General features: G+C 38.7%; 1 protein-coding gene across 1 annotated transcript in view; it reads left to right on the plus strand.

Moving 5' to 3' along the window:
* Positions 1-2,607: 2,607 nt before the first annotated feature.
* ksr (kinase suppressor of ras) overlaps positions 2,608-24,163 on the plus strand; it is a 43,966-nt gene continuing 22,410 nt past the window's right edge. Inside the window, 8 exon segments of the mRNA XM_071593310.1 lie at positions 2,608-2,891; positions 3,203-3,340; positions 13,823-13,967; positions 15,472-15,815; positions 15,817-15,916; positions 16,655-16,964; positions 19,366-19,565; positions 23,636-23,776. Of these exon segments, the coding sequence (XP_071449411.1) occupies positions 2,742-2,891; positions 3,203-3,340; positions 13,823-13,967; positions 15,472-15,815; positions 15,817-15,916; positions 16,655-16,964; positions 19,366-19,565; positions 23,636-23,776 (1,528 nt within the window). The 5' untranslated portion in view covers positions 2,608-2,741.

Genomic DNA, 24,163 nt, shown 5'->3' on the forward strand with positions numbered 1-24,163 from the left:
GTCTTTTAAAGAGACTGCCTTAAGTTTGGAGTTAAGTCCCTACTTATGGACCAACTAAGAGTGGAGCGGTTAGCAGAGAAGGTGGATGATTAAATAATTATACAGGGTCCGTACAATAAGTATCGTGACTGGTCTCAACAGAGTGGTGGATGTGGGTCCAACCAGTTGGCTCGGTAGAGGGGTTCCCCACCACTCAGGCACACTTAAGTTCAGTCGCCTCTGGGCATGCATTAAGACAGGAGGTGGATTTTTGTGACATGTGATCGCTTGTGGTGTCGTTGCACCAGCATGGAGCACACCGTCAAGCAACGCTATGCTGTGAAGTTTTGCATCAAACTCGGGAAATCTGCGTCAGAGACCCTTGAACTCATTTAATAGGCTCATGGGGATCATGTCTTAAGCCGCCCAAGAGTTTTTGAGTGGCACAAAATGTTTAAGGAAGGCCGAGAGATCGTCAAAGACGAGCACTGCGTAGGACGCCAGACGACCGCTCCAACGGATTCTTAGGTGGCCAAAGTGAAAACAGTTATGGACTTACACAGGCGTTTAACCATCGCCCTTATCAGCGAGGAGACCGGCCTTTCAGTCGGAACCGTCCACACCATTGTAACAGAGGATCTTGCGATGAGGAAAGTGTGCGTGAAGCTGGTGCCGAAAGTCTTGAGCAAGGAACAAACGCTGTCACAGGTGGAAATTTGGCAAGAAATGTTAGACTGTGTCCAGAAAGATAAATATTTTCCCAACAACATTATTAACTCAAAGGGTGGCTCAAAAGGAGCTTAAAGGATATCGGTTCAACTCCATCGAGGTGGTTCAAGCGGCGACGGCAAAGCCTCTCAACAGTATTCCGAAAACTGACTTCCAGCAGGCTTTTGATGAGTGGCAGACACACCAAACTAAGTGTATCGATGCAGGAGGAATGTATTTTGAAGATTATTAAGTATTTGTATTTTTAGTATTTAAATTTTGATTTTTGGAACCAGTCCCAGTACTTATTGTACGGACCTTGAATATGTCGACAAAGGTGGACCTGATATAAATTTAGTTAAACCCATGGCGAGCATTAAAACAGTGGAATGCTAGATGGAATAGCTTGGTCCAGGAATAAATAGTTTGTGATAAGAGGCAAGTATGGGGAATGAAGGTGAAAAAGGGAACAAAATATGTCAACATATTATTGGAAGAATTTTGTAGCCCCAAGCTTTAATGTTTATGAGGATGGAGTTAAGCCATGGAGTCAAGGAAACAATTATATATAAGAAAGCAACTCCGAAGACTATAAGGGGGCAGTTTCACTCAACCATGGTAAGATCCATCAATGTGGGATGAAAGTCAAAATGTACAACTTATAAGGTGAAGGTATAAAGATGGGACATCTGCATGTGATTTGTGAATTTATGCAAGGTTTTTGGTAGAGCAATGTAAATTTAATGAGAAAGTTGGAGTTCTGGGAGGACAGGTGTCTTATTCAAAACCTGTGAATGAATCAAGACTCCACTTTTAAGTCTGGCAGTTTGAGAGGATTTTCTAGCTCCTCAATAGAATGATACATGGTTTTTGGTTGTATATTGGGTAATTTAACTTATATGCCAAAGGAATGGTAAGAAAGGATTTGGAATATGATTGAAAATAAGTTTAAGGCCTAATTAAGGCAACACTTAAAAATCTAGGAAACTTGAGCTCTATGGCCTTGTAAATTAATAAAATGAAAATTCTTATAGCCATTATAAGTTACTACTATAGGAGTAATTATGGCTATAGGTGTTTCCATTTTACTTTGCTAACTCAAGATTTGTAAATGATAGAAATATTCGGCTTTGACCACTATGGTACATATTATAATGTGTAAACCTTCATTCGATGGCATGTGAGATGAAGATAAAATGAAATTAATAGCTTTGTCAAGTAGCAGAAATATGCCACACATCAATCTAAGAGATGTAAATAAAGCCAATTTTAAGTAGTCATTTCACGCTAACAATATTTTACACAGAAATGTGTAAAATCTAACTAAGAGAATCCTTTAGTTAGGGAAACAATTGAAAAGGGACTCGCCCTTAATTACTAAAGGAACGGGTATTTATTAATGTTACTGTTAAGAGTTATTCATCATTTACTTATAATATGGTCATATATATTACGACAAATGCTGCTTGGTAAAAATAATTATTTTAAATGAGTCGATTAAAATTGAGGAAAAGAGCGGTGAAGCGACGGTCAAAACTTAAACAAGAATTTTAGTTTTGACTTACTGAAGATCATTTTGCAGACCCTTAAAAATTAAAATATTCATACATGCGTAATATTCCATTTATATAACTCACCTTGTTTCCGATTTATTTTAGGAGAAATGTAATTTCAATACTTTTAACCAAAAATAATTTCGCATTATCGAGTATTGGTTGAAAAATTAACCATGTAAATGTTCAGCCTAATAGATAGCAGCGCTATACTCGTTTTGCGGCCAATCTGTGGAATCTTGTGGAATTATATGTTTAGCCCCATCTATTGTAAATATACGTGACTACTATCAAAGAGAGTTGTAATAACGTTGTCTTGTCGTCCTGTGTTAACCGAGTATTTAATAGAATTGCAAAATCAAGATGGTTGAATTTTGTCGGTAGTATTTGAATTGTGATGAATGTCGTGTGAGGAGTTTATAGTAGTTATAATTTGAAGATGTTGGAAAAAAATTATTTATATGACACTTCTTAATAACTTAGTGGAGTAATATTGAAGCTATGGCTGAAGACGAAGCAGATCACGAAAATTGGAGAGGGTTGTATGTAGTGCAGTCAATGATAGATATATCTGCTGATCGTTTGGAAGGTTTAAGAACACAATGTGCTACAAGTGCCGAACTTACGCAACAGGAAATAAGAACCCTGGAGGTAAATACCGGAAAACAACATGCTTTTACGTGCATTGCCTATATTTTGTAGCGCTGCGCTAAAAACAAAGTTTTCTACCCATTTTGATGAGTTTTGTATTTTCAGTTAAAGTTCCCGTTTTGTTGGTAAATATTATGTAGCGATACATTTTGTTTTTCATAAAATCATTTCCAATTACTGGTGTTCACAAAGATGGAATGACAACTTATTTCTGAGAAGTGACAGTTATACCACTTCAGCCATAGTATTCTTACTATTCATGGATTTTATGATTTCAAGCATAAGGTTATATCTCAAATATTGTTTCATAGGGAAAACTTATCAAGCTATTCTCGAGACAGCTTGTAGCGAAGGCCAGGCTCAAAGAAGAAAAACTCCGCCAAGAAATGAACGTGCCCTCTTTAAAGCAGTGGCTTCAAGTAGTTGGATTGGGACCGAATTCAATTGTGGTGAGTAACTAATGGCATTTTCACTTTATACGCACCCTCTAGAGCGTTACTCGTAAGTGTAGGTTGAAAAGCCTGTGTGACTTTCTGTCGATGTGAAGTGTTTGTATTAAGTATTTTTTACCACTTTCTTAAGCAACCTCTCGTTTGTAAATGGTGTCAACAATCTCCAGTTAGAAAATAGCTATGGAAGACATTCTGCTGTAAATAGAAATATGCGCAGAAAGATAAAAATGTTATTATATGCTTGAAAAATGTAGATTTATTTACGATAGTTGGTCGTAATTTATGTAGACATAATTTTTTTTACCATGCCTGAAAGTAATTTCCCCAAATTTGTATTTTTGACTCGCTCGATAAATAAATGTAACGAACCGTCTATTTGTTATGGTCAACCCCCTATACTTGCGTAGTAGCCCTTTCTTCACAGAAGATGAAAATCTATGTCCACAGTCCTGCTCAACACTAATTAACGTTGCTCGTCGTTTCATATTTTAAATACCATATTTTGTTCATAGCATAACTTTGTCATGCCCCAATTGAGAAATACAGGATTTCGTAGTGTTAAAAAAATCTCTCATTCTGAACCAATGGAATGTATCAGTTTTGTTTTTTTGTTGGTATCAAAATACGTAATAGTAGAGTAGACCAATTGTTTTGAGGTTATCTATGGAAGGAGATATTCATATTAACAGTCATTCATGAACTAGTTATTGTTTCATGCTCCATCTCTGTTAGTCTGTGTTGTGTTATCCCCTCTGCGCGACTGGTCGTGGGTTTGAATCCATTTCCAGGCATTGATGTTGTATTGTTCTGAAATGGTTGTGGTTTGTGAACATCATACCCCTCCAATGGACAGTTGAGGCTATAATTACGCACAATGAATGCATTCACAAGTGTCATGCACAATTAAAGCTCTATAAAATTTGAATTCCATGACTTAAAGGTAGTACATTTATTAAACTGACACCAATCCCAAATTATGAAACGGGAGGTATCATATGATAGCCAGTTGGAAACGAAAAAACACATTATTCACATGAAATGATTGGACCTAAATGGTTTGGGGTTGAAAATTCTTAAAGACCCTCAGCCAAATGTGTTGGGTGGTTTGAGCCTATTATCACATTCTTTTGAGTTGTGCCCCAAACTTCAACCGCACTTGTCATGTCATTTACAGGAAATATTGCCCTTTAATATGATAGATATATGTGCTATAAGATACACTTTGTATATGAACATCATGAGAGATATGTACTACAGATGATGGGAGTCATTGGAATCCACTGAAGGGTAGAGAAGTGGGGCACTTGAAGGCCAAAGTTGAATTCCAGTGTATGTTTCTGGGTACCCAAGACTTGTATGATTTCAGAGGATACCAGATCTTCCTGAGAAACCACATGTGGCATAGGGAAAGGAACTGGTCCCCGTACCCTGATGTTGGTTGTTACCCAATTACCCTCATTATGCTTATTCAGTAAAAAAAATAAATTTACCAAGTCAGATGTAACTGTTATGATAAAAACCTCCCATTATTTTGATAAGTTTGTACGCATGTGCAACTGTTCAATGTAGAAAGTTGATTGATCTTAAAGCGATACTTTTAGTGAGAACCAAGTGCAATAGAACGAGGAATTTAAAAATAACTAACAGATAATGTTAAAGGAGAAGCAAATAAAATAACACAATGTATTTGTAAACAGTGCAGAAGAGGATTGCAACAGAATAGGACGATGTTGGGGAAAATATAAAGCACGAGATGGAAGGAGGAAACAGATATTTTAGGGCTGTGTGAGGTGAGATGGTAGGAGAGTGGGGATTACTGTAACGATAATTATAGGGTAATATACAGCATTGGGACGAGAGTCAGTGAGGGATGGCAGCAGTATTGAACAAAAAGAAAGGAAGAAGTATGGTGAAATTAGAGCAGGCAAGCTATAACATTTTATTAGTGGAAGTAAAAGCCAAGTCAATGAATTTGTTCATTACTCAGGTCAACATGCCAGCAAGTGTCTTCTGTGAGGAGGAAATGGGGTGCAATATATGATCAAATAGAGGAAGTGATGAAGGTATTGCTGGAGGGATTCAATTGGTGGTGATGGGAGATTGAAATGCACTGGTAGGCGAAGGAAGAGATGTTGGCGAGGTAGGGAAGGCTATGGTTTAGGAAGTCAAGAATGCAGTTCTGTTGGAGAAATGGTTTAATCATAATGAACACTTGGTTTAAACCTCACAATAGAAATAGGTAAATGTGGAAAATACCCTGGGAGTTCGACTTAAAGGTTGGACCAAATTATGGTTTGGGACTAATAAAATAGTATAATTAATTCCCACAATTTCCCCAGAGCTGATACAAATTCAGATCATAACTTAGTGCTACTAAAATGTGACGTCTGATTCATTTTATGAATGATGATGATGGAGTGAGATGGATGACGTAGAAGGAAGATGGGAGCATCTCAAAAAAGGTTTATTCTAAATGTCAAATGAAACTATAGGAAAATGACAATGCAACAGATGAAATGGTTAATAAGTTAGACTGGAGAATGAAATGGAAGAATGACAAATTCAAATTAATTGCTGGAGATGTTGAGACAATAACTTTTAAGGGAGTCGTCTGCTAATGCTCGTTACAATGCTACAATTTCTAGGTGTAATCGAAGAATGTAAGTACAGAATTAGGAAGGAGTAGTACTACGAGTTGATTATTTAACTGAGGTGGGAAACTAATAGGGTGAAAGGAGCATGGTGCAGGTGGAAGTGCAAGGATATGGGGTTGGGCTGAGGAAAGGTGAAATGGGTGTACTGTACAAGAAGGTGGAAGCGCTAGTAGGAAGTAAGATGGGAAAATCCATTCATACTATGAGAGATAAAGAAGGAACATTTTTAATTGACTCCAGAAAGATCCAAAAGAGATGGAAAGAAAATATTGAGGTTCTCTATGTTAGTGGTGTATGGTGGTATGTTTAATGTTAGTTCTCTCTCCAAAAAAGGGAAAGGCAGCCATATGTAGAGACTATAGAACATTAAGTTAAATTTCTCATCTCGTACATCTAAGGTGGGTTTTAGGATCATGGATAGGAAAAAAGGGCATGCGATTACTTGGGGGATTATCAGTTTGGGTTCAGGAAGGGGAGGGGTATGCTTGGAGCATTAATGAGGTCACTAGCGGAGAGTAGAATCAGGTGGTATTTATTTGTTTTGTGGATTTCAAGGCTGTGCGAGATAAATTAAATTGGATAACATTATTGAATGTATGAGGCCTGTCCCAAAGGTAACCAGCCATGTGATATTTTCAGAAAGATAGCCAAACAGGAACAATGAGGCCTTGGTCCCCTTCAGACTACTCTCCTTTGGACATCACACACCTATCCCAGAGTCTCTTCCATTTGTCAACATATTTGGCGGAGTCATTTTTTGGAATGGTCATCAGCCGTTTCATTGCATTCTCCAGCTCATCAGCATTAGTCAATTTAGTGCTGTAGTTGCAGGAGGACATGCTCAAAGCCATAAACGATGATCCAGGTTTTCTAAAAAAGGTCACAGCTGGAGATGAGTCATAAATCTACAGCTATGACCCTGAAACAAAAGCCCAATCTTCCCAACTGTCGGCTGACGAGATAAAGGAGAAAAGTTGAAGAGATTCTGCGATAAGTGTGTGAGGTCCCAAGGGAAGTACTTCGAAGGGGACAACTACGGCCTTCTCATTGCTCTAGGTAGACAATTTTTCTCAAAACATTGCATGGCTGGATCCTTGCCAGAAATATCTTGTATGACAGGGGATAGGATTAGATTGGAGGGACTTATCTGCAACTTGCACATCTCTCAGATTGCTCAAATGAATGTGGCGGGCGGTTGGAGTGTTCAGATGTGCTGTGCTAGGCTGGGGAGTAAGACACAGATGTACCTTATTACCCATTCTTTTCCATGTATGTGCAGGGGTAATGGTAATAGCACATTATAAAATCAGTATGATAAGCATCTGGTGGAAATGGAGTCTAAACAAAGAGTTTTGAGGTTTTTGAGGAGGATGAAGGCTAAGTCAAATGTTAAAATTGAACTGCAGAAACTAGAGCAAGTGAAGAAGATTACTTATCTTCCAAGTGTTTTGGACCAAGATGGTCACAGTAAGTAGGACAAGTAGGAGGATTGCATCCGTCCAAGAAGCTTTCACATGGAGGATGCTATTGTGATGTCTGTGTGTGGAGGAGAATGAAAAATGGTAAAACAGATGATGTGCTAAGAGTGGGGGTGGATTAGAGAAGATTGTTGGTAGAAATTAAACAGAGGCATTAAGGGTGGATGCAAAGCATTTTAATTGGGAATGGAATGTTGAATTTTGTGATAGAGGGGATAACGTTGGGAGATGAGATGGGAAGGAAAAGAATAGATGTGTTGGACAGTACAAGTATGAAAGGAGGTAGAATGGGTGAGGAAATGCAGAAGAGTTTATTGAAAAAATTACATAAAACTGCCTGAGATACCACAACAGTAACTTTTAATGGAGTCATCCCCTAAATCTGCATTACAATTCAACAATGTCCGAGTGTAAAAATCATTTGCCTTAACCGGGATGCAAACATGCATCCCTTTATGTCCTGAATAAAAATTCAGAGTGTAAGACGACGCCTCGGTTGGTTGGTTAAAGCACTCAGCTGGACATCAAAGGATCTGGGTTCCAATCCCGGTCAGGACGAATGCTATTTAAGCCCTGAAATTGTCTCTTTGTAAGGGTTTATTGATTTATTTAAGGCATAAGCCTTTTTTGGAATAGGAACTAACCACGTTCCAAATGAAATCTTCTGGCCAAATTCCTCCCACATAAATAAACATATTTATACATACATCATCAAACATATAATCGTCTTCATTGTTATTTTTTGTTAATAGTCCGATGTAAAGGCCAGAGTGCTGTTTTCGGACTAATGGCTAAATAAATAAATAAATAAATAAATATTTATATATCAATTATTTACTCCATAAAAATTCTTTCTTTCCAAATTTTTCTGGATCCTCAGTAGTTCCGCATAGATCTTTCCCCGCAACCTTATATGATCTCAATTCCATTAATGCTCTTCCTGTATCTCAACAAAGTATTCCTGCTCATAAGCTATTCCCAATTTTTTGGTTCAATTAATAATTTTCCTGCCATATCTATAATAATGAGGTTGTAGTACTCCAGGGGTAGAGCATTGAACTATTATTGTTGGATGGCCCGGGTTCAATTTCCATGCATGCCTTTGGGCACCCACAGCTTCACCCAAGCTGTGTAATTTTTCAGGTCCAAGAACTTACTGGGAAACCATAGATATGGCACAGGGAAAGGAACTGACCCTCTTACCCTGATGTGTGAATTTCACATGCCATTGGGCTAAGTATTGGGTGAACTTTACTAAATAACTTTTGACATCCCCATTTTTAGATGTTCCCATCTTTCCCTTAATTTGGCTCTCCCTCATTCCTCATCAATGATTTTCTGTAGTGCCTCCTGGTATTCCTTTCTTTACGCCCTCTTCAAGGATTTTACATTCCATTGTCTAAACTGCCTTTCCTTTATTATTCTCTTGAATCTTACATTACGCTTCACCAGTACTGCATTATGATAAGTATCTACATCAGCTCTTAGGAAACTGAAAATTAATAACACTATACCTAAATCTGTTCCTAATCATAATACTGTCTGATATCTTTATGTATCCCTGGGCATACCTATGACTTATGTAGTGTTAAAAAGAAGTATTCGTTATGAATAAGTTGTGATGGGATAATTGATGATGGTGCATTGGCTATCACACTGGTTTTGCACCGTGAGAGCCCAGGTTCGAATCCCGGTGACAACAGATCAATGGTGTCTCAATCCCTACTTGAGGTGCTTTGTGGAGGGCACTTTGAGTGAGTAAGCCGTCCGTCGGATGGGACGTTAAGCTGCGGACCCCTTGGCTGCTCTTCGTTAAGAGCAGGCTAATGCCGGCGCCGGGTTTCTCTCCACCCTTCTGTCCTTTCCTGTCTATTCCTAATGGCGCAAATGCCCTCAGCTGTCGGTCATCCCCATGGAAAAACTACCACTACTAGCTGTGTCTCCTTTGGAACTCTTATGGCTTTTTCCAATATGGTCATTCCTTACTCCTACACTGTAGTCGCATACCTCACTATATACTACCTTGATCAAAAAGTTCCCGGAATAACCACCGTGTGCCGCTCCCATCGTTCCGATTTGAGTTCTGTTTTTTTTGTTAAATTGGTACATCTGTTGTTGATATTCCCTTTAAATCTTAGTGTCATAACTTGACATTTGCAAAAGTTACGTAGCCAAGAGTACATCTATCTCTGTGTGTGTTGGCGATTTTTTACAATTTCAGAAATGGATTTAAATTTGCAACAACGAACTTGTATTAAATTTTGCGTAAAAAACGGATTTAGTGGCGCACGGACGTTGGAAATGTTGGAAAAGTGTTTCGGCAACGATTCTCTAAAAAAACGGTCGTTTACCAGTGGCACGAGCGGTTCAGAAGTGGTCGTGAGTCAATCGAAGATGATGAACGCAGTGGCAGACCATCGACATCGAAAGTCGGTGAAAAAATTGATAAAGTAAAAGAAATGTTGGTCAATAACCGCAAATTAACCATCAGAGAAATAGCGGAGGACTTGAACATTGCCTATGGATCCGCCCAAGACATTGTGGTTAATGATTTGGGTTTCCGTCGTGTAGCAGCAAAGTTGGTGCCAAAAGACCTCAATTTCATGCAAAAAAGAGACCGTGTTGACGTCGCAAAAGACATGATTTGCGAGGCTGAATCCGATCCCACATTCATCAAAAGGATCATTACTGGAGACGAGACGTGGGTTTATGAGTACGACACGCAATCCAGACATCAGGCAAGTGAATGGCGTTCACCAAATGAGCCGAGACCAAAAAAACCACGTCGTTTTCAGTCAAAAAAGAAGGCAATGCTGACGGTTTTCATGGATTACAACGGTGTAGTGCATCATGAATTTTTGCCAGAAGGCCAGACAGTAAACAAAGAGTATTATTTGGGCGTTATGAGACGTTTGCGTGAAGCAATTCGCCGAAAGAGACCAGAAATGTGGGCAGAAAACTCGTGGATTTTGCACCATGATAACGCACCGTCGCACAGTGCTATCATTATTCGTAATTTTTTGACGAAAAATGCAACAAATACCATCCAACAGCCACCGAATTCACCTGATTTGGCTCCCTGTGACTTCTTTCTGTTCAATCGAGTTAAAAAACCATTACGGGGAACGCGTTTTAGTAGCCGAGAGGAAGTAATGGAAAAATCGCAGGAAGCACTGATGGACATACCGAAAACCGAATATAAAAAATGTTTCGAGGATTGGATCAAGCGCTGGCATAAGTGTGTTGCAGTCGATGGGGATTACTTTGAAGGGGACAATATAGATTTAGATGAATAAACTTGTATTTTTAATTGTCTGAATAAATTCCGGGAAATTTTTGATCAAGGTAGTATCTCTTACTTTGCCTACCAGTGAGCACCAATCCTCCCATCAATCCCTTATCAGTCCCTTATCCTGCTTCTGTCACCTTTCAATGTTGTTTTAATGTCTGATTCATCCAATTCTCTGTCCATGTTATCCTCTGCACCTTCTCTGTTTCTGAACACTATTTTGCAAATGAAGTTCTTTGCCCCAATTTGGGAAGTGTTAATGGCTTATCTTACTTCTCACCATTCCCTGTAGTTATTTAAGGTTTTTTAAGATTCTGGAAAAGTAAATTTCATTTTAATGCAAGTGTATGTGTTGCTTCCTTGAAAACCTGATTAATTGCATCGAGAGCATCCAGAACATATTTTCAGTAAATATCCGATTCCAAATCCACAGGCAGAAGAAAATATCTCATCTTATCCTTCCAATAGTGTGTTTAGCAAACGCAGAATTTTCAAAGTGTAGAAATCATTCACATTGACAGGGATTCGATCCTGGATCCCTCGTTGCCTGGCCGAGTGCTTTAGCCAGTTAAGTCAATTCCCAGTCAGATGTTTACTTTTGGGAAATTCTGCATTGGATGCATGTTAGTGTATGACTCAGATAAAAGTTACTGTCACGCTATCTCCCGCAACGTGTAGAGCAACCTGATTACGCAATGTCCCATTTGTTGAGTAACACTGGTGATCATAGCCAGCAAACAATCCAGTTCAACATTCTCCAAATTAATTTTACGGTGGCAGGTTAAATAATCAAGAAAGAGGATGAATTTCCTTTCCTCTTTCTTCATGTCCCCATTGAAGCTTTTCAGTCATATCTCCATGATGGATACTCTATTCCACAATTTATTGTTTGATGTGTCTGGAAACTTTTCAATATTTAATTTGTGAAACATTGTGACTGGGAAGATTTTTCTGTAACCAATGACCTTCCTCCTGTTAAATAAATGGTGAATGATTGCATGTTAAACCATTGCATTCATGCATACTTAATGTCAATCTATCAAACTGATCCTTATTTTGCCACAGAATTTTGAGTTTCCATATAAGGCTCTGGAACTTTATTCTTATTTTGGCATGATGTTTTGGATGGCATCACTGGGAAAAGTTCTTTTTCATCCTAATTGTAAATATTGAGGCTTGTTAATTTTTAATTCTTTGGACCAGGCCTTTTCACTCACTCATCCACAAGTGTCTTATAGTTGTATTCGATTGTTTCTGGCTCAACTTCGTGGAAGTTCATATTTATAAAGTGAATAAGAATGTATTTTTCCACTGTTCTTCATTTTGGTACTACTAGTTTCAACGCTTAAGCATTCTCATCAGGTACAAATTAGTCAAGTTGCGGTCCATTTATATACCATTTATGTGGGGGAAGGGGTGAAGAAATGGACAAAGGGAGGAGGATGGACAAGTGAGAAGAGCTGGAAATCAGAAAGAATTTAAAAAAGGGTCATTTGGTCAATGATTTATTGTTTGAATATCCCCCCCCCCCAATCCTGGAAGCATCCCTTTCCTTTACGGAAAGACCCAACAACCCCTCCTCCCCCACTGCGAACCCCAACAATCGCCTTTCCTCACACTTAACATCCCTCTCCTCCTTACCATCAATGCTGATCATAACCCTTCCCCATTTCCCCCTCCCTCTCTCCCCCCCCCTTCTCACCCACCCTTCCCCCGCATGAATGATATATAAATGGACCACAGCTTGCCTAATTATCCCTAATGATGACGTCTAGGTGTTGAAACTAGTAGTACTAAAATAAAGAACAGTGGAAATAAACATTGTGTTCTTCATTTAATGTCTTATAGTTGTTTTTTAACTTTCCAGATACACTGTCCAATAGAATGTATGCATGGGTCATTCAGTAAGTCTTTAGGAAAAAATAGAAAAACTAATTTTTTGGGTGGGTTTGTGTAGGAACCAGCTTTTTTCAAATTATTTTCTGATGCCATCTTGGTCCATAAATGTTTCAAAGCTTGAGCCTTGCCATACGTAAGACGTCCCTTGTATTTGATTCCCTGACAATTTTTGTTTTCAAAGCATTTAATGAGTTGTGGCTAATTCTCCAGTGTTAAGACATTACACAGCGTGTTGAGATTCGGTGGACAGGCAAAGAACTAATCTACACCATGATGCTCCCAGTCAAGCAGCAGCTAACACAAGAATGAGCCGACCAGCCAACAATTAATGATTGCATGTGTACCGGAAGAGTTGAAGTTGGGACTAACGTACATATACTGTTAAGACACATGTATAAGTCTCCTTTGCAGAAATGGATGAATAAATTTTGTCTTGCAATTCTGCTTAGCAAAGGTTAAGGAATTAAAAAATTGATTCTGTTTCCCTATTTTACAGTTAGCAATTGCCACAGGGTAGGTAGGAATGCATAAAACTCCTATAATTTATCCCAGGACCTAATTTTTACCAGGATATGGCAGATTTCTGCTTAGTTTATGTTCCACGTTTTCTGTAATAATATTTTCATAGCACATTTATGACCATATAAGATTTTGAAGATGCTTTTGGTTAACTACATACAAATATTCATTCCATAAATGAGGGAAGATAGGAAGCCATGCTACCACTTCACCCCATAAAATTGACCTTGGGAGGACGGACACCAGGAGTATTAGGCACCAGTTTTTTCAGGCTTCCTCTTAAATAGTGACCAAGATATCTTATGTCAAATTCTGGAGAAATTGTTTTGAAATTTTCAAAAAAAATCTGGTGTTAATATTTAGGTTTGCAGTATGTATGATCAAAATTTCTGTTAGGATCTCGATAGAATCGTAATATTTATTTTTTTGTTTGCAGCTTATCAGAAAAACTAATCATTCTCAGAGTGGTGCCATGATGATTCAATTTGAAGCATATGCACTTATTTTAGGGAGTGTCGTCTCGGACATGAAATTCTGTGGGCAAGAATTTTAATCCAAAAGCATTCCCAAATTGTGTGGAGTTGAGAACTCATTTAGTAGCTCTGTCATGTTCTGGCTAATGTTTTCATTCAATCCTCAGGGCATTTGCATGAAGGTGGCGTCATTGGAAGCTCTGCAAGAGAAGTCAGACCATGAAGTGCGGAATATTCTTAAAGAGCATTGTGTTAAAGAGGAAGAACTGCAGAGGTTAAGCAGGGCTCTCCATAACCTGAGGAGGTACACAGGTAAGGCACAATATTATAGAATTCAGCCATTCTCAGAAAGACTTCATTTAAAATAGAGACACACAGGGTGTGTTCCAAAAGTAATGCAATTGAATTTCCCGAGCCACTCCTATTGATCGGAGTGAGATGAACCACTTGGAGTGGGTGGGGGGGGGGGACGGGCGCTAAGCTTTGCCGCTAAACCAGTCTCAGTGCTCTCCAAGCTGTGGAAGTGGCAGGACGTCAGTTATTTTAAACCTCTGCACGCTGACCGTGTTCTTCTTTATGTTCCGTCGGACTAAAGCAACCCTGAAAGGAACCCGTTTTTCGTCCATAGAAGAGATCCAATCAGCCCTGACAAAGACCTTGCGAGAGGTCCCATAAGACATCTTCCAGGGTGCGTACCGGTCATGGCAGAGTCACTGGAGAAAAGTGTAGAGGCCCAAGGACAGTGCTTTGAAGAATTTTAAGGGTTTGCGCAAATCTGTTCAACAAATAACCTTAAAACAATAACTGCATTACTTTTGGAACCCACTCTGTGTATGGGTTTATATATATAATTTTAAGTCCATTCGCATGTTAATTTTGCCTTTACCAAGTTGTGAGGTGAAGTTGTACTTGGCTGTTTATGGAAAATATAAAAAAAGTTGTCTCATGCAGAAATAATTTGAGGTGTAGATGGAGCATGGTGATGATGAAATCAATCAAGTCTGTATTGTTTTGCATTTTTTCGGCCATATTATGTGCATTTTGATGGTTTGTCTCTCTCGAGTGTGGAGGTTGACTGCTTCTCCCTGAAGCACTGAAAGTACTTTCAGCACTCCTCTGGGTATGCAAATTAAATTACAATGTATCAAAGAAAATCACAACCCTGTGGAATAGGTGACAAGGGAGAAAATGGTACGAGGGTGGTCTGAAAAGTTTGCGACCTCAAAAATTTCAGAAAAATTGTCTTGTATCTTTGTTGGGTCGGTCAGATCACCCATGTATGTCACCATGATTAATTATTAGTCCAGGTTTATGACCTTTAAAGAATGTTGTTCCAACCAATCTAATTTCTTTATCAGTATGAAAAATATTTTCCTTTTTTCTTTCACTTGATGGAGAATTTATGTACGAGGTCTGTACAATAAATACGCGAACTGATGCCATAAAAATTTTATTTTGCAAAATTTAGTCTACATCGATTTTGTCCCCTGTTCAAAGTACTCTCCATTCGTTGCTATGCTATACTTATTCCATCTTCTTTTTAAACTTGTTTAAAGCACCCTTGGAAGTCCTTGGTAGCAAGGTTTTTGAGTTTCTTGTTGTTTCATGCTTTATTGTGTCTTCCACATCTTCCCACTGATGTCCCCTCATCACATTTTATGCATTTTTGGGAATAGGAAAAAGTTGCAGGGTCCCTGTCATGGCCGCCAGATTGCGCCAGGTTTTGTATATACTGGGCAGACTAAGTATGTGTTCTCCTGTAGACCCTTGTGGCTCCATCAGAATACTCAGCTTGGGCGATTGTTTTTCTTTGCAGACATTTTGCTGCGGGGAGAGAACCCGAGCGATACTCTGGATTTGGCTCTGTATTGGGATTCCTGGGACCGAACCAGCAAAGGCAACACAAACATTTATGGGTCTGAAGGAAAGCTGGAGAGGACGTCTCCCCGTCCCGACCGAGCCATGCCCCGCCCCTCAGTCCCCGCCTATGATGAGTTCTCGCACTCATCGCCCTCCTTCCACCACCCCACCCCCATGGCTGCGCAGGCCTCCCAATACTCATCCCTCCACCATCATCACAACATTCCTCAGGCCCAAAACGGGAATGGGTGCATGCTGTCACCGGCACCCCTCTCGCCACCCCCCCCCTCACGGGCGCCTCTCCAGTGCCAGCGAGGACAGCGGCTGTGACTCACGGATTCTCACAATGTATCAAGATGCATTCACCCCGCCCTCAACTCCACCGCTCTCCAAGAGCAGGGGTAAGTCCCTTAAATTTTGTTTCCTGATACAAAGTAATCATGTGTGCTGTGTGTATTTTTGGAGGCATGTAGATGGCACATGAAGAATGATGCCACAAATGCATTTTTGCATTCTAATTTTTTGGTGCCTAAAAATTTGGCTATACTTTCCAATCAATCTGTCTTAATTATGCTTCATGACCAATTAATTGCTGCTAATTAGCCAATTGGCTGAAAGTTTTTGACTCTTAAGTTGGTGAATAGATACAGTGGTAATAGAATGGAATTACATGTTATAAACCTATGTCATGAAATGCCCCCCTTCCAGATAATGCTCGTTCAAATCTTTGAATGTACACCTCAAAGCAAAATGAAGAGTTGCAAGTTTTATTTGGAGGTGCATAGGAAGGATTGCTCTTTGATTTTCATTTTTTTATGTCGTTTCCTGTGAGATGGATTCAGAATTAACCTTCAAAATATAAGTCAAAAAATGTATCCTGTTGCATGACCCAAGGGGGCAATTTTACGACAAGAGAGTATGTTCAAAATATGGATTACTTCAGCATGGTCATCTGAGATTCTCGTCTTGAACTACTATTAGAAATATTTCCATTCCCTACTCAAGATTTATTTTTGGGTCTTATTTGAACATGTACATGCGGAGTGTTACTATGGATGCTCGCACGTGTATTCAATTAGTTTACTTAGTTAATGTATTTCCTTTTTCTCTTTGTGTTTCACGTTACTGAAATCATTCAGTTGGAGAAAAGGTAAAATTTCCAACAACTCCTCCACCCCGGAAAAAACATCAGACCTGTTTACCTGGCAGTTATGGCACTGCTACTTTACCTTCCACTGCAGCCAATTCGTCGGCTTCAGTGTCTATCTCTACTACTCTATCGTCCAGCTGCCAACCAGCTGTTGCTGGCGGCAGTTGTTCGACATCCAATTGTGTCACTGGCACAACAGGAGCAGTCTTGTTAGATACTTTTCCATTACCTAAATCTAAGTCTCATGAATCGCAGTTGGTCGCTAAAGTTGACAATCCTGAGCAAAGCAGTTCTGCCAGGTATGTTTCATTATCTGTTTATAATTTTAAGTAAAGGAAGTTGATACAAAAATATTTACATTATCCAATGTTAGGTAAAATGAAGTTGTTTATCCAGTCATTGATGTCGAAAAATCTCAGTTTCAACGCTAAGTTTACTGAATAAATAGTAACGTTAACTTTCTCTCAATATGACTTCTTGGTAAACATCAGTTTAAGATGTGGAAGAGAGTCATATTGCTTATTTATCTCATTTTTTTTATTTCAACTTCCAGTGCTTTTAACTGCCATTGCCTTAAGTCAGGTTTAAAGAGGGTTTCTTTATAATTACTTCAAGATATGTCATCTTATGTGAAGTATGATGTGGCTTTAATTGATAATGATTATCATTTATTTGCTAACATTTTTAAGGACAATTTTTGGGTTTGATTTTTAATGTATCAGAGTGCATATTTATTTTATGGCCATGAATACCTTATTTATTACACTGTGAAATGTACAAAATAGTAATTTTAAAGAATATTCCTTTGAGAGTTTAAATCATTATCGAAACAGCACTGTGGCCAACCAAGATTTGTTTCGTAGAAGATGGTAAGCTCCCCTTGTACAATGCCCTAAATTGTGTGAAATCATGCATTCAAGTTAGGGAAGTGGACAGTTCCTTTCTGTGTTTCCCCTGCAGTCTCCGGCAAAACGTCTTTATACATGATGCCACACAACTTTTGCCCTATACATTTGCTTGTGGGTGTCCAGAGCCCGACCTGAACTTGACCCCAGTCTCTCGGTTGTTGGGATTGTGGTGAAAGGAGGGTAAGGGTGGAAGGGGAGCGAATGATAGGAGGAGTGCTTCTTCCTGTGCCTATTGGGTCATCCCTCCACCAAATAATCGATTGCCAGATAATTGGTGCTCTTTAGTAAAACAAAATAATGTAACTCTGATAAGGATAGCGTGAGCATTGGGGACTGAAGGTAGAGTCAGTCAATAGAAAAGATTGGGCTTTGCTTTGGTTAATATTTCCTTGTTATTCCATGAGGATGGAGGCCTGGCACATTTGTGGAAAATTTGGCCCCTGATTGGAGGGTTCTGGGTTCAATCGGGGTAATTCCTGATCCGAGGGTCCTGGTCTGGGTAAAGCCCCCAAAATAAACGAAATTCATGAATGACAGAACTGTCCGTAAAATCGCAGGAGCACAGGTAAAGGTACTGCTTCCCCTGTCCTCTCAATGTATAAATTTCACACCTCATAAGGCATAGCCTCAGCTGAGTTTAATGCTTGATATTTTAACCAAACTTTGGGTTGAAGGTTGTGATTATTCTTTAAAGGGTAGACTTGTCAGTAGTCCATTTTTGTCTTTTGCTATTTACCCATTCTTCATGTAATCATTCTCACATAATCAAAATCCTTAAAATAACCTCAGAGATAGAATGAAACTGGGACTTAACGTTGAGGCAGGTTTTGTTGGTGCAATTCATGCATAAGTTAATATTTCATTAAACAACTAATTCATGATTTTTTAAAAGGCTTGAACTGCTAGTATCCAAGAAACTCGATTGGAAAGATTTTATTATTACTTGATGGAAAAATTCACAGCATTTATAATATCTAAGATTTAGTTTCAATGAGCATTTCACGCGTGAAAGTGTGGTTGAATTAATAGCAGATGATTCTTAAGAGTCCTCAAAACGTCTGATTTTCATCATAAATATTGAAAACTGACTGTGTATTGGCATATTTTTTTAATTATCAATGTTTTGCTGCCATTGAGTAAAATTAGTTTGATTTTCATGATAATTCAGAGTTGAATATAACAATAAAACTTGAATTAATTGTATTTGTTTTAAAATGAATTTGAGTGTTGATTGAATTTTAACAGCGGTGTCATTCTGAGTCATTATCAAATCTGCCCTTTTGACCTAAGGTGTCATCATTCTTTGTTTTCACCACAGTTATTTGAAGAGGGTTTTCTTGAAAATACTTTTTTCTCATGCAGCATCAACATGTTTTCCCATGATTTTCATTGGGTAAGTGGTGAGGTATTTTCCCCGTAATAAATGTTTCAAATAATGAAAATAATAGCATTTCACTCTAGTAATATTTTCTCTCTCTGACTTTTGAGTCGGAATTAATGTGAGATTGATATATTCCCAGCGGATTTATACATATTTTTAGAGGATAGTATTTCATAGAAGCGCTTATATAGCGTTTAAAAAAATTTTTTTTTCTCCAAAAGTTTTATCAATTCATTGCCTGTCATATGAAAGTAAATTTGTAAAATTATTAATTTCATTGCATGCATTTCTTGTTGTGCGATTGTAAATAAAAAACGGGAGCAATGCTTGACTTAATAGATATTACTTTTCAGTCAAGAGTGAAATGTTTTTGTAAGTTTAAATGTGCTAATGTGAGAAAATTGTTGTCAGTGCGGAACCGCAGGTCACAAGGACGGTCCCAAGGCGTGTGCGCCTCCAAACGGAGCCTGGCCCCGAGACATCCTCGTGCCATGGGAACGGTGGGCACACGTCATCACCCCTTCTGAGTAGTCCTGTTCGGTCGCCCCCATACTATAGTGGTAGCACTGGGGACAGTGATTGTGCAGAAAGTGGAACCATTAATAGGACAAGTAAGTCATGCTACGTGCTGCCTTTATCGCTGAAATATTCCTTCTTTGATTTCTGCCGACATGTGCACCTTTTCAAGCAAATCATTTCTTGGACATGCGAGTGAATCTTTTTGGTGTAGCCTTGCCAACATCAAAGACATTTTTTGAAAAACATTTTCAGTGATAACAAATTAGGTCGGCTTATGAGTAGACTTTTCACTCGCAGATCTACTCAGGACTTTGGGATATTCTAAGAGCAATATTCGACTGGTATACTCATGGAAGTAGACAGAACATTATGCTTAAAAGTCATGGTGAAGGATTTTTTTTTAATTATTACAATTTGTCACACAAAGGAATTAAGAAATGAAAATTGCTGAAGGAATGAAAAAATCTGGCAGATCAGAGGAGAGAGGCAAAATTTATTAGACAGGCATTGTTAACTCCAAAATGTTAACGACAAAAGAGGTTAAGTGCATTCACCTCACAGAGCAGGTATAAGCAGGCTTCGACTTAAATGGCTTAAAGTGAATGTTTTGCTAAGGTACTCACGGCAGCATTTTATGATGTTTTGCACTGTAAAAATGATCCACATAAAAAAAAATTGAGCTATCATCTAGATGCCACTGTGGAAATACATGCGTGAAGTAGAAATGCTGACACAGTGGACTCTGGTTCTTAAGGGACCAGAAATCTGAATAATAATAGCCAGTAAAATGTGCTAACCGGGGTTGAATTAAATCAAGTGCAATTGTAAAGTGGATAGCATAATTTTAGAAAAGGGGTAATTCAGGGCTTAGTAACTTACTGCTGTTCATTCCTAGGCTTGTTGCTGATGGTATATGTCAAAAACCTTTCATTTCATCAATATTTATCAATTATTATATGATGCGGTTTGTGTCAGTAGTTAATAACCTCCATGCTATTGATATTAATAACTTCATATAACTTTCGGTTTACATGATTTCCATTTTTTTCTACTTAGTCTCTGGAAAATAATTAACTAAGTCACATTGCACTTTAATTTACACTCGTGATGACCGTAGTATTAACGTTAAACGAGTCACCGACATGTATGCCATTCTCTTAACTCAATTCTTGGCAATCCGATAAATATTCTAATTATATAAGTGAAAATAATATTTCTTGGTGAAATATAATAATGATTGCATAGTTAGCTACTTTTTTTACTCTAATAGTAATAAAAATAGTAAAGAAACAATTTCAGCATTTTCAGGTGCCTGAAAAATATTTTAAAGTAGTAATTTTATGGGAGGAGGAGACCGACAGCTAAGGTCATTAGGAATGGATGGGAAAGGATCCCATCCATCCCTAAGAGAAACCAGGCATCGGCATTAGCCCACTCTTGTTGAAAGGTGCCAAGGGGTCCACAGTTAGGTGTCCCATCCGACGGACATCTTACTCACTCAAAGTACTCTCCACAAAGCACCTCGAGTAGGGATCGAGATACCTCTGAAAAGTATTTGTTGTCTCCAGGATTTGAACCTGAGCCCTCTCTGTGGGAAGCCTGAACTTCAATCACTGCACCATCCCAATCCCGTGATATTTCCAAATACAATTCATTTTGCAAAGCACATTTGCCATTGACAGATACTTCTAACAGGCAATGGAACTTCCCACAACTCCTGCATCTGTATTAAATAGGAGCAATAACTAATACAAAACTGAACAATTAAAAAATTTTATAATGCTGGAAGAGCTATTGCTATACTGCTGCAGTCAATATGTTTCATGTGAGGATCTTTGAAGCTTATGCTTTCTTTTAGTCTAAATTTCAATTTTAGCAACATTTTTCTATGCTTGATATTACAGCACTTGTCTTGCTTCTAATAACGTAAATTGGTTGACTCATGCTATTTTGATGACACTGCCACTAAAACTTCGAAAAGAGACATCACTAATTATGCATGTTGGGGTAATTTGGCTAAAAATAATTAAGGATATTGTTAGCCAATGGTATGTTCATGATAATTCTATTGAAAGTACTTGATTACAATCTTTATTTTACTGCTTTTTACTGATATAAAATTTATTTGAAATAATTTAGGTCTATTTTTACAAGAAGGTATCATTTTACATTCATTTTTCGTTGGTTTTACCACTGGATTGCATGTTTATAGATGATAAAATTGTAATATCAACTTACAAGGTCTTTCCTATACACAGTGGGACTGAGTCAATTAAAAAAATTTATTGCGAGAATTGATGAATTTACTCAAAATTGTTCCGAGTAGCACCCTTGTGCGTCCACACACCACTGCCAGCAGGTTTTCCACGCACATCTTCTGGAAGGTGATGTCCAGAATGCTGCTGAACTCCCTTGTCACGACCTGTTGTAACGCTTCCACTGAGCCATGGTGATGTCCTTTCAGCACGGATTTGAGGCAAGGAGGGAGGAAGAAATCCAATAGGCTAACGTCAGGGCTGAGGCAGGGTTGCCATGTTATGCTGGGCCTGGTAGTCTTTCACGTGGAACACGGAGTGGCTTGGCACTTTGTCATGATGAAACGTCCGTGTGATGGCTGGGTGGATCAGACAAAGCATGTTCTCAGTTGTTCCAGGGCATTTTCATAAAAAGCTGCATTGATGGTTTGTCCAGGTGGCACAAACTCCCTGTGGATGACTCTAAAAAGCAAATGAGCATGCTCTTTTGCTTTGATTTGGACATGCAAGCCTCTTTGGGTTGTGGAGATGAGGTCGTGTGTAATCCCGCACTTTGTTTCTTGGTCTCAGGGTCGTACTCGAACATTCACGCCTCATCCCCAGTAAAGCCATTGTCTAAAATATTTAGATCCTTTCTGACATGGTCGAGCTCTTGGCAGATCGGCGTGCCAGTTTCCTTTTGTTCATCCAGAGCACTCGTGGTACCAACTTTGCACACACCTTTCTAATACCAATGTTTTCACTCACAATTCGGTGCAAATCACTCTTAGGGATGCCAAGTTCATCTGAAATCATGCAAACTTTTAATCTGTGATCCCTCTCCAACAAAACCCTCTATATTGCAAGATCTTTGTTACTTTTTGAGGTCAAAGGGCATCTTGAACATTCAGCGTCTTCAGTATCTTCTCTACCTTCCCGGAATAACTTGTGCCCCTCAAAAGCACCTGATCTGCCCATGGTGTTATTACAATAAGCTGCCTTGAGCATGTTATGAATCTCTTTCCCTGTTTTGCCCAGTTTCACACAAAACTTGGTGATGTACTCCTGTTCTATTAACTTTCATGACGTAGTGTAACCAGGTCACGTTATAGAGGTTTCAAAAACTAGCGATCTGCACTCTGCAAACACTGAGAGCCAACTTCCACTGGCCTTCACAGCCTTTCCAGAGACTCACCTCCCTCAAACCCAGCCAAAGTAACCGTGGCCTGTCCATCTGTCTATCTGGCAAAAAATAATTCATGCTTCTTTTGGGATATGCCTTTTGTAGAAGATGTAACCAAACTGTGTAAAATATAATTATTTATATGTGGGGGGACCGAAAACCTGAAGGAGGAATGGACATGCTAACAGACCATGGGCCATTCATCCATTGTGATAAAAAATGTGCTGAATGTTAAATTTTACCTTGTTGCAGTTACAGCATGCACCCATTTATAAAAATCAAAGGTGTTACAATTTTACAATCTACAAGGTTGATTCGGCAACATCCTAGTTTATATATGTGGCATCATAATATTTGCTCAAAAGTGCCGAATGATTAAATTATTCTTATCAGTATTCTACCGGTTAATGTGGATTTTGAATAGATACAGTATGTACACTCCTTCCTTCTTCCTGTACGCTTCCTTCCTTCCTTCCTTCATTCAGTCCAGCATCCCAATCCTATTCCTGCCCCTTCTTCACTTGCCTGACATTCTCCCCTCTATCACAGTCCTCAACATCCCATCACCAATCAAAACACTCCGAATCCACCTGTCCTGCCTCCTCTGGATTTTTCCCAACAATCCCCTCTCCTCTCCCACCATGCCTAGCACTTAAATTTAAAAGATTAAATTTTTGTTCAAATAGTTGTTTGATTTTTGAAATCGTTGTTATTTGCTCACATAATTGCATGCACTCTATTACAGCTACTTTGCAAGTTCCAAAGTCTCCCCGAACTCCCACCATCTCCAGAGGGATGGGGCATGCTATTGCTCATCGCTTCACGAAAACCTTTAAAGTGGTCACTACATGTGACTACTGTGACAAGCAGATGTTCATAGGCACAGGTAATATTATTCTTTGAAGTTTTCCGCTTTGACATTAGTATACAAAAGTGTTTAAGGAAACAGTCTTCATTCTTCCCTTCTTTTCCATTTTAAATATCCCACTTTAATAATTTTATATGTTTTAAGGTCTTGCTTCCTTTACAATGCCGTATTTTATTTTAACATGGTCTGCAATTGATTTCTTTTATATTAATTTGATTGTAATGTGTTTACTAATGTGAATGTTCTTGGTACATCTCCGATAATATTTACTTTTCAAAAATCATTGTTTGTTATTTATCCTTTTCATTATTTACTGCTTCCTTGACTCTGACATCGTTTACAAATTGATCGTTAAATTTGTTGTTAAATTTTGAACCCTCCCATTAGTACTATTCAGTGGAAGTA

This window comes from Hetaerina americana, unplaced genomic scaffold, assembly GCF_022747635.1.
Source record: "Hetaerina americana unplaced genomic scaffold, ioHetAmer1.1.p SCAF_55, whole genome shotgun sequence".
Taxonomy (NCBI): domain Eukaryota; kingdom Metazoa; phylum Arthropoda; class Insecta; order Odonata; family Calopterygidae; genus Hetaerina; species Hetaerina americana.